The 11,094-nt window shown below is 48.2% G+C and overlaps 1 protein-coding gene across 2 annotated transcripts in view; it reads left to right on the forward strand.

Annotated features, from left to right (window-relative positions):
- Positions 1 to 11,094, forward strand: part of rab6ba (RAB6B, member RAS oncogene family a) — an 85,822-nt gene that overhangs the window by 54,714 nt on the left and 20,014 nt on the right. Inside the window, exons 3-5 of one of the 2 annotated variants that reach the window (XM_042057926.1) lie at positions 1,237 to 1,302; positions 2,361 to 2,466; positions 4,367 to 4,478. In XM_042057926.1, the coding sequence (XP_041913860.1) occupies positions 1,237 to 1,302; positions 2,361 to 2,466; positions 4,367 to 4,478 (284 nt within the window). The remainder of the gene's footprint in view (positions 1 to 1,236; positions 1,303 to 2,360; positions 2,467 to 4,366; positions 4,479 to 11,094) is intronic. The other variant, XM_042057927.1, reaches the window with a different exon arrangement.

Below are 11,094 nucleotides of genomic sequence, written 5' to 3' on the forward strand. Positions count from 1 at the left end.
GTTCCAAACAGGAGGCCACTCCTTCTGGCCCCTAGTGACTATATCGCCACACGGGGGAGAGGTTAGGACATTAAAGACGGTTATTTGGGTGTGAGGAATGCAGGAGAAACAGATTGTGGCTTCCTTTTCAGGCAAGCAGGTGAAAACAAACACAAAGAACATTGTAAAAGATAAAAAAATGAGTGTAATTCATAATAAGAAAAATGCAAAAGTAAACACTTAATAAAATGATGAAATCTGCAAGTCTGTCGGAACTAGAGCCCTTTTGGATCAGAGTAAAATGACCATACAGTTGGTGCACTGCTCAGTAATTGTTCATGGTGACTTTTGCCTTGAGACTACGATTATTCACCATGAGATGGGCTATTCCCAGCCAGGTAATTAAACCGGTTGAGGTTAGAGAAGCGCTTAATGAAGTCACGGCTGTGTGAGTTATGGCTTGTGTGTGTGTCCTGGTGTCCTTGAGTTGCGGTGCGACCCTCTGCCATCCCCCATCGGAAAGGTCAGTTGTTCGGCCACACCTTACTGGGGAAGGGAGACGGGGTTGGGGGTGTCCATACATCCATTATGTCCTCGGCTGTAGGTAACTGTTGAGAGTCAGAAGCACACACACACACACACACACACACACACACATGGTCACAAACACACACACACACACACACATGGTCACACACACACACACACACACACACATGGTCACAAACACAGTCACACACGTGCCACACACGAAAGTGAGAGGATGATCATTCTGTCATCTCATTACTCCAGTCAAAGGCAGATAATGAAAACACTCCACAGCCTGGCGTTTTAATCACCTGCTCCAGGTCAGAGAGGCTGCCAGGGGGCAGTCGGGGTTGCTTCTCTGGCCACCAGTGGCCGTTTGTAAATGCATCTTGTGTTTGAAGGGCAGCTTTGTGATGCGCAGTTGAAATATTCCCACAACAGACTGTCAGGCTTTGAAACCTGTCTCACTGCCTCTGTTTGAATGAAGTGTTTGTTTGCAAACCCTCCATGACATTAGCTGTGTGAGAGTGTATGCAATGAGCTCCCTCCTACCTAAACCAATCTATCTTCATTTGCTGTCATAATCTTCTTCCATAATGCTATCTTTCTCATTTTAGATATGAGATGTATGAGATGTTTACCGGTACATATTTTAATTGGAGTTCTTGTTCATTTGTTGTTGTTGCACAACCTGACACAAACTCACCGTTCTATCTCTTTTCATTGCAGGCAACAATTGGAATTGACTTCTTGTCAAAGACCATGTACTTGGAGGACCGAACGGTAAGCTCCTCAGTAAGAAAACACCTCTGTTAACATTTGCTTTTTTATTGTTGTTTTTGATCTCTTCCGGCAGTCTAATTTTACACGGCTGTGTTGAAAATGAAGTTCTCACTCTCTTAAAACTAATTGGCTGGATCCGCCATAGTCACCTTAGGGGCTGTTACGTGAAGAGATGCTTTTATTTGTACTGGGCTGCTCGCTATATATTCCGAAAACGGTTTGACGGCGCTAAAGGTTTCGGCTGTCAGACAGCCTGTCTTTTTACAACCGGGGGCACCTTCTTTACATAAGACAACCTTGAGATGGAGCAAGCGTAGGTGGAAGGAGATGTTGTTTGTACTGTGAATAGTGTGTGTGTGTGTGTGTGTGTGTCTGTGTGTCTGTGTGTGTGTGTGTGTTTGTGTGCTGTTTAAATTTCTGAAAGCAGAATTCTCGATTCTGTGTCTCCTGTGGTGTGTTGTTGTGTTTGAGAGGGTATTTCTAATACATTTTCTTTTTGCGTACGTGTGTCTTTAGCAGAATGTAGTTAAAATGTGTGTGTGTGTGTGTGTGTGTGTGTGTGTGTGTGTGTGTGTGTGTGTGTGTGTGTGTGTGTGTGTGTGTGTGTGTGTCTGAAAGCAAAGCTTTTAATTGTTTGTGATTGTTAGTATACACTTGCTATCACACTTTTCTTGTGCTGGTGGTGGTGATGGTGTGTGTGAGTGTGTGTGTATCTGAAAGCAAAGCTTTTAATTGTTTGTGATTGTTAGTATACACTTGCTATCACACTTTTCTTGTGGTGGTGGTGATGGTGTGTGTGTGTGTGTGTGTGTGTGTGTGTGTGTGTGTATCTGAAAGCAAAGCTTTTAATTGTTTGTGATTGTTAGTATACACTTGCTATCACACTTTTCTTGTGGTGGTGGTGGTGGTGATGGTGTGTGTGTGTGTGTGTGCGTGTGTGTGTGTGTGTGTGTGTGTGTGTGTGTGTGTGTGTGTGTGTGTGTGTGTGTGTACTATGTGTGTAGGATAGAGATCGCTTGTATTGTATGACTTAAACATAAGCGCAGTGTGTGTCTGTCTGTCCTGCGCAGGTGCGGTTGCAGCTGTGGGACACGGCAGGCCAGGAGCGCTTCAGGAGCCTCATCCCCAGCTACATACGAGACTCCACTGTGGCCGTCGTGGTCTACGACATCACAAGTAGGCAACACACACACACACACACACACACGCACACACACACACGCACACACACACACACACACACACATAATCAAACACATACATATGCACACACACAAACATACAAACCTATGGAAGCATAAGGGTTCACACCAACACACATTCACACAGACTTCAGCCAATAACACTTTCAGTGTACTATCAAGACAGAATGGAGTTTTTTTTATTTCTCTCCCCCCCCCCCTCTCTCTCTCTCTCCCCCCCCCCTCACATTGTCATCTTTTTCTCTCTCATCACTGATTTCTTGTAAAAAGGCTCAGATCTTGTCTGCAGTGGTGGCCTGTCTCCTGCTCTCTGAAGCAGTGCTTGAGGCAACGGCTGTAAAAGCCATGTAACATTATGATAATGAACAGATATGAAGTGGGCTGCTGTTTTATGTTAGTATAAATCAGTTTTATAGTGATTGACCATCCCTGCCTGTCTCTCTGCCGTGGACGGGAATTGGGCTCTGATTTCTACCCGAAGTCCAGGCAGCTATGGTGCCTCATTTCTCATGTCGGCCATGTTGTGGTGGTGATCAACGGTGATGTTCATCAATGTGCAATGTGCCATGCATCACAGCTGCATAACGACTTTATATAGTTTTGGTTTTTAATTCTCTGTTATTGCTCTTGTTTAAGCATTATGTCCCTTGTAAATGATCTCCCATGGGTGTTTGTGTGTATGTGTGTGTGTGTGTGTGTGTGTGTGCATGTGTGTTTGAGCGTGACACCAGGTTTGTTTTTATTTTTCACAATAAAGAGGTTGACAGGTTTATTGTCTTTCAGTCCCATTGTGGCCATAAGGGGCTGAAGTGTAATGGCTTTGCTGGTCGGTTTAGGATGACCCTCAGCAGAATGATGGCTTGCCAAACTCATTTCATAGGCAAAACATGGCTGCTCCACCCCTAGAGACAGAGGAATGGATGCAAGAGGAAAGACAATGATAGAGAGAGAGAGAGCGAGGAAGAACACAAGAGGCTAAGAAATAGAGATAGAGAGAGAGAGAGAGAGAGAGAGGGAGTGCACTCTGGAAGGAAGGGAGGAGGGAATTCATTTTCACCTTGAAGCTGCAGACGAGGCCTTCGCTGTCAGAGCCGAGTGATGTGTTACTCGCGCTGCTTAGAACGCAGGGAGACGCCTGCTCCTGCACCCGGGGGCGCCGAGGTCAAACGGAATGTATTAGCGATAGCTGCAGTGATAGCACCTCCTCTGGAGTCCGCCCAGCGTCAATCCCCCCGCAGCACCAACCGTGGGCTTACAACCCGCCAGCGCAGTGTAGACTTTATCAGCTTCTACTACTCACACACACACACACACACACACACACACACACACACACACACACACTTGTTAGGATGTTAAAACATGTCTCTCCATCAAAGATTAAGCTGGTTTGTGAACATCTCCACAGAACTTCCCCACTTGGCGCTGGAATGGGAAGTAGCCCCCACAGTGCTTTAAGCCTGTGTAGGTTGAGTTCGCCTGTCAAATATTGCTAGCAGTGCGGCTGGCGTAGCATTTTACAGCATTTTAAAAGAGATACATTTATGAAGAGCAAAGGTAAAGCAAAACAGTTTGCATCTAAAGCCACCAATAAATTGTATGACAACTATTCACCCTTCCTCTATTACTTTGCATCTCTCTCTCTCTCTCTCTCTCTCTCTCTCTCTCTCTCCCTCTCTCTCTGTATTTATTAGTCTGGGAAATTAGTCTGAAGATTGTCAGAATGAATAATGAATGGCTCATCGTGTTGGACCGTTTCCTTGAGACGGACACATTTGAATGAGGCAAGCGTTCCCTTGGCGACGGGCCGCTGGACCAGCCGTTAATGTCTCCCGTGTCCCTCTCTCTCTCTCTCTCTCTCTCTCTCCGGCCAGATGTGAACTCGTTTCAGCAGACCTCCAAATGGATCGACGACGTGCGAACAGAGAGGGGGAGCGACGTCATCATCATGCTTGTGGGCAACAAGACTGACCTGGCAGACAAGAGGTGAGCACCGTTGTTCCGGAATGTTCCACTAACTCAGCTGCTTGAGCAAGGTGCTGACCTTGTGGGTTCTATACCTTTGGAACGCACATATCGCCAGAAGAGTATACTTACAGCATATACAGCATATGGGCGTACAATTCTGTACATAGTTTTGGATTTTATAAAGTATCTGTTAACTGCTAGTTGCACAACCATGGCAGTGGTCTTCATTTGGCCCCCCTATTTAAGTATAAGTATAAGTATAAGTGTATACACTCTTTTGATCCCGTGAGGGAAATTTGGTCTCTGCATTTATCCCAATCCGTGAATTAGTGAAACACACTGCACACAGTGAACACACAGTGAGGTGAAGCACACACTAATCCCGGCGCAGTGACACGCTAACCAGTAGGCCACGGCTGCCCCATATCTCCTATATATCTACAGTATATCTATCCTTTGACATTTTGTAGTGGAACCGTATCTTCACCCAAGTTACTGTAATACCCTTGGACTCCCGCCAGTCAAAATCTGGGGGGTGGAGGTGAGGTGATATCTAGCCATCTCTCCTGAGCCGAGGCCTGACCCTGGTCTGTTATTGCACCGCAGTGACCTTAATTTCAGTCTTAAAGTGTCTGAGAGGCCATGTGAGTGCAGGGGGAGATAGTGGAGTGAGAGAGAGAGAGAGAGAGAGACAGAGAGAGAGGGAGAGAGAGAGAGTGGAGGAGGGAGGTTCAAATGGGACGTGTGAGGTGCTTTAAGGAGAGGAGTGGGGTTAATAGAGTGGGGAGAACATTGGGAAATGGAAGTGAGAAGGGGAGGTAATGAGAAAATGGAGGGATTGCAGAGGAGAGAGGAGTTTAGAGACTGAGCTGGCTAGGGAGCGACCATGAGGGGGGGGGGGGGGAAGGAGGGGGGATGGAAAAAGGAGGAAAGAGATGAACGAATGACACAGAAAAGGCAGACAAAAGACAAAAAGTGGTAAAGAGCAGTGAGAGAGAAGAGATGAAATGAGAATGGTAGAGAAACAGAGACAGAGGATGAGGAATAGGGAAAAGGAGAGTTGAGGATGATGGAGATCAGAGCAGTGACCTGAAGGAGAGTCACAACCTTGCAGGCTTTGCCACCAGTAGGCAACCCTAGGCACATTTACACCTTAACTGCCCCTCCAGCTCTTTAATGACCAGCACCTGCTGCCTCTAACGTCCTCTATGGCTTCCACACAGCCAGAGCTGATCACAAATTCATTACCATCATCCCCCAAACAGGGAGAAGAGTGGTAGTATTTCCTCTAAGTGTTTTCCCCCCTGGACGTGCTCTGTGTGTGAGATGTCTCGGATGTGGGATTGATTCAGCTGGTTTTACCACTCCTAATTAAAACCCACCACAGCCATTTTCAGGCCCTCCAACCGCCTCGATCTCCTCAGACAGTCTGGCTGTGAAAAGCACCCCCCCCCCCCCCCCCCTCCATCTCCCCTCTTCAGAGATCCTGCTCCAGGCTCGCTGGTAAACAAGGATGTCTCTTCCCTCCAGGGTCCTCGTCTCCGTGGTTTCTCGCCTCCGTCTCCGTGGTGATAGCCGACCTCTATCGCCCCGCACGCAGACAGACAACCCTTAATTTTAGCACTGAGATGCCGGCAGCAGGGCAGATGCCACGTCCAGACAGAGAAGGAGAAGGCGAGAGCTCGTGTGTGGGGCCAGATGGCCTCAAGTGGGGGCAGTAGCGGTGCAGTTGAGGGGTGTGTGTGTGTGTGTGTGTGTGTGTGTGTGTGTGTGTGTTTGTGTGTGTGTCTGGGTGACCTAATGAGGTGCCCAGCATCTCCTCCCACGTCTCCAGTCTCAGCATGCAGCACGAGAGCTGTGGCAGGATCTCACCTGAGACTGGATATTTCTCACTTCAGTCTCGCTCTTGTCTCTCCCTCTCGAAGCTGCAGGTATGAACACCCTGTGGTGTGCTCTAAACTGGCGTGGCTCGTCTTCAGTTATATCAAGCACTGGTGTATCACAAATGACCCAAATACATTACACGTGGTATTAGCAAACACAGGCACAGAGGCAAGACAGTGTGTGTGTGTGTGTTATTAATACAGAGGAAGAAGAGGAGTGTACTTCCTCTCCGGCAGCAGCGGACACGATTTCCTTCGGCCTCTAATGGACCCGCTCTCCTCTGCTCTTCTCCTCTGCATCTCAAATTAACTGTGAGACCCAGTGTACCAAAAATACCCGGGCGCCTAAAACCCTTTTAGTACCTCTCGCTCTGGTTCAAATGAAGCTAAAACGGCGGCTGATTGCTCGGAGACCTCCGGCGCCACCCCTGCTGAATGCACGCGGAGCATTCGCAGCACGGCTTAAGTGGCCCTCTTTTTAGATGGCGGGCGCGGCAGGGACAGTGGTCAGTGGTCAGCCAGGCGTGGGCGTCCGCCGCACGGTCGGATGCGCGATGCCCTCACCTTCACCGGCAGAGGTGGGTAAATGACGCACGTACAGCTGTAATTGGTTAAACTGGTAATTGGTAACCCCCAGAGAGAACCGTCCCCAGCAGTCACCTTCTCGCTGTGTGACTGTGTCATGCATATATGAAGCTTAATTGGAGGCAGGGTTGTGCACAATTCGAATTGCAATTCTGCTTCCTGTTTTGCTACCTCAATTGAAATGCAAGTGAAATTCAAGAATTGAATTGGAATTTAAGAGCCAGTTTCAATTCAATTCTGGAATTTTGCACAAGCCTGATTGGAGGCCAGCAATGCTTTGATGGACCATCCTGGAAAGCAGTAAGCTTGTTAGCCTGTCAGCTCATCGCTCCAACTCAACTAGTAGCCCTCATAACCCGCCCCAGATGTGTGTAGACGATCACTTCCTCTTTCTGGTCCTCCGTTATGGCAGAAATAGGCAGTAGTGAAGGTTTCCCACATGGACGAAGGGAGCCAGTGGGGGACTGCTGCTGCTAACTCAGCAGTGGGGAACAACAGTGGAAATACCTCCTTTCCCCTCCTCTCTGCAGCACTGATTTCCTAAGAGCTCCATGACACCCCCACTGTCATGAAGTACATTTTATGCCCCTGCACCGACTGCTAGAGCTTTGTTGGCCAACCAGACACTTTCCGAGAGTTGGCTTTCAAACGCAAGATGCCTACAGGAGCTGAACACAGAAGTCTGTATGGATTTCCTGATCATGAAGGACAAGTGGCACTGTGTGGATTATTGCGTCAAAAGGGTCTTGTTTGGCTCTTGCTTCTCAGTGAAGGCAGTGAAGTGCAGGCTGAAGCCTGTGGCTGCACAAAGTCTTTATTCCTGTTCTTTCCCCCTGACTGCCTCGGCAGGAGCTGCACCAGCTGTGCTGAAAAATGCTGATGTCCAATGCCTACAAGGCAATTAGTGCCTGTAATGTGCAGTTTTTACTGCTGATATAATGGTTGCTGTGAATGTGTGCAGACGCAAGTGTGTTTTGCGAAGAAAGAAAACTATGTGTGTGTATGTGTGTGAGAGTAGATAGAAAGTGAGAGAGAAAAAGAAAGAGAGGAAAAGAGATGCTGGGGGTTTAAAAAATGTCCCTCATCATTTATGAATAACCCTTATATGGCTTCGAATGCTTACTCCTTTTTGGCAGTCATCCATCCCCTAAACCGCTTTACCTCTTGCTTCACCTGCTCACTCCGTCACAGCTGACCGCTCCAGCGGGTGGTCAGCGAGGTCCAGTGATCCGCTCCGCTCGGCTGCCAGCCCAGGCTGACCCCCAACACCCGCCAAGGCCAGAGGTCATGTTTCGCAGCCATGAAGCATTGCGCCAACCATCTCACAGGCCGCCTCATTCATCCGTGCCTTGCAAATTACCCCCGAAACCCATCCCATAATTAACGACTTATCGAAGTTCCTCTCGCGTGGAGAACTGTAATTTCTGGACTTGTTGAAGTTCCCTGAGCTACATTAGTGGCCACAATATCCCCAGCTATTTGTCTGTTTGCACATTTTGAAGGACAGGCTTCTTTTCATTTTCTTGAAAATCTTCTTTTTCATTTTCTTTCTTTTCGTTGCTTCTGGAAAAGGACTTCAACACGTGAAACTAGCAACACTCAACGCTTCCCGAAAAGTGGCTCCCGAAAAGCCATTAGCATTCCAAAGGCGCCCCCCTCTCTCTCTCTCTCTGGCAGGTCTTCGCTTGACACTTCATATAAAAGTTGGGACGGGTTTTGGCAGAGCGAAGCGTCAATGTGCGGGTAATTAATCATATTCAAGATCGATAGCGAATCCGGGGGGCTCAGCAGTACGCGGCGAGGAATCCATTTGAATATTATAGCCACGGCGCTCGGATGTCCCCTGCGCTACTGTAATGAAATGTGACGTGGCTGGGCCGGCTCATGGAGGGGAATAACGGGGGCGATAATGAACCTGGTTAGCTCTCCACAAACATCACACTGGAGGAGAGAGGGACAGAGAGAGCGTGAGGAGAAAGAGAGAGAGAGAGATAGAGAGAGGAGAGGTGAGAGGGAAGCTGTGGAAGAGAACTGGAGTGTGAACTGGAGGGTGAGAAAGAAAAAGAGAGGGAGGAATAAAAGAAGGATGGCATGAGAGAGAAAGGTTGTGTGGGAATGAGTGCCAAAGAGGAAGAGAGAGAAGTACAGTCTGCGAGAGAGAGAGAGAGAGAGAGAGAGAGGGATTAATTCTTACTGTTAAAGCCTGCCTAGAACTTTCATTGATTGAGCCTGTAATAGATTTTTGTGTAATTTGTGTGTGTGTGGTGTGTTGTGTGGGCTGTGGAGCGCGAGGGGCAGCCACCATGTACAAATGAACAAACGCAATGCATCTAATCTGGTACAAATTAAATTTAGTGTGTTAAGCCAGCAGCAGGGAACAGAATCATGTCAGCCAGGATTACGGAGGAGAGAGTGGAGCCTGGTAAAGAGCGTTCCATATCTCAGCGACACCCCCCGACACATGCCCCCTCTCACCTCACAAGCCCCCAGTACGACAGCGGGACTCTTTTATCTGGGGTGATGTGCTTGAAGTGCACTCCCCATCCCACACTTGTTTCCACTCGTTGTCTTTATTCCTCCTCCCTTGCTTGTGTTTATTTGTGTTGGTCTCTCTCTCTCTCTCTCTCTCTCTCTCTCTCTCATTCTCCCCATTTCTGTCTTTATTGTTTAGCTATCAGTGCCACTCTGTCTATCATGGACCTCCCTGGCATTTTCATTTAGACACACATCCACAGTCTTAATGATTTTGGTTAACCGAGGCGCCTCGGACTGACACAAACACTCATTTCATCTCTCTCTTCATCTCTCTTTTCTCCCTCTTCCCTTCTTTTCTCTCTCTTCCTCTCGGCTCCCCCGTTTCACCCCTCTCTTCTGACTGACACCCACCAGCCTGGCGTTGTCCCAGACCACGCGGTCTGATTGATGTGAGGGGCTTGGGCAGAAGTGCTGGGTCAGGCCTTTGCCTCTTCTCCTCCTCCTCCTCCTCTTCCTCGTTCTCTGGGCAAACCCTGAGCTCGATTCGGTTAGTGGACTCCGGAGACGAGGAGAGAGGCAGGCCAGGGCAGGGCATAGATTCTAATAAAGCCCCGGGCTTTGGGGTCGTCCGCCAAGCTGCCTGCGCCGAAGAGATACGGCTAAGAGCTCAGATCAGGGCCCTCTCGTCATGGTGATGGGTGTGTGACGGCTGGGATGGGCGACCTGTCAGGAGCCTCACAGCCGAGGATGAGCAGAAACATGAAAGAGAAAGAGAGAGAGAGGGGGGGGGGGGGGGGGGGGAGAGCAAAGAGCGAGAGAGGTGTTTGGGGAAATTGCACTCTTCTTTTCTGGCTTCAGCGCGCCTCTGTCTAATTGTGTGTCAGTCATAAACATTCTTTGTTATGCTCATTAGCTTATTTGTTATGCTCGGAGACACCACAGCTTTTGTGGTCGTTTGAAAAGGCAGTTCCTGCAAAATAATTTATCAGTCGTCTAAATTATAACTTCAGGCGCGGCTGCATTTTAATTCAGCCGGGGTGAAGACGCCTTTTTCCGTTTTCTTTTTTCTTTTTTAAATATGCTATCAGGGATTTGTTTACACAAGTCTTGTTTTCATGTGGTAGGGGAAGTGATTAGTTTTTCCCTCTCTCTCCTTTTGTCAGAGGGAAGTTTTTGTCTTCCCTCTCGTGTTCTCTCTCATGGCTTGTTTGTGCTGTGCTGTTGTGAAGAGAAAGTTTGTTTATTTCTTGGCCCATCAGTCTCTCGCTTTTTGTTCACCGAGGCCGATAATTCCGTGGAGAAGGGGGACAGCAGATGGTCACGGTCCGCTCCAGATATCTGCGGCGGCGCTGCTTCAGATTACTCACTGGCAGGGCTTGGCTGACGCCCACCACAAAAAAGTGGCTGTTTGGACCTGTCTGCAAACACTCGGCTCCAATCGAAATCCTAATGGGAGAGAAAAAACACTCGCTGTTTGCATCCACAAAGTCACATTCTATTCCTAGCACGGACAGAGAGAGAGAGAGAGACAGGGGGGGTGCATTAGCATTTTGCTTGTTTCATGGTAGAACATCTTTATAATGTCTGATAGGCCGCTCTGCTTCACAAGCGATTATACTGCTGTTGAAATTACAGTAAAAAGCTCAATGTGAATATTATACACAAGGACAAATGGCTCCATTCAGTGTCCC

The sequence above is a fragment of the Alosa sapidissima genome, chromosome 12 (assembly GCF_018492685.1).
Source record: "Alosa sapidissima isolate fAloSap1 chromosome 12, fAloSap1.pri, whole genome shotgun sequence".
NCBI lineage: Eukaryota > Metazoa > Chordata > Actinopteri > Clupeiformes > Clupeidae > Alosa > Alosa sapidissima.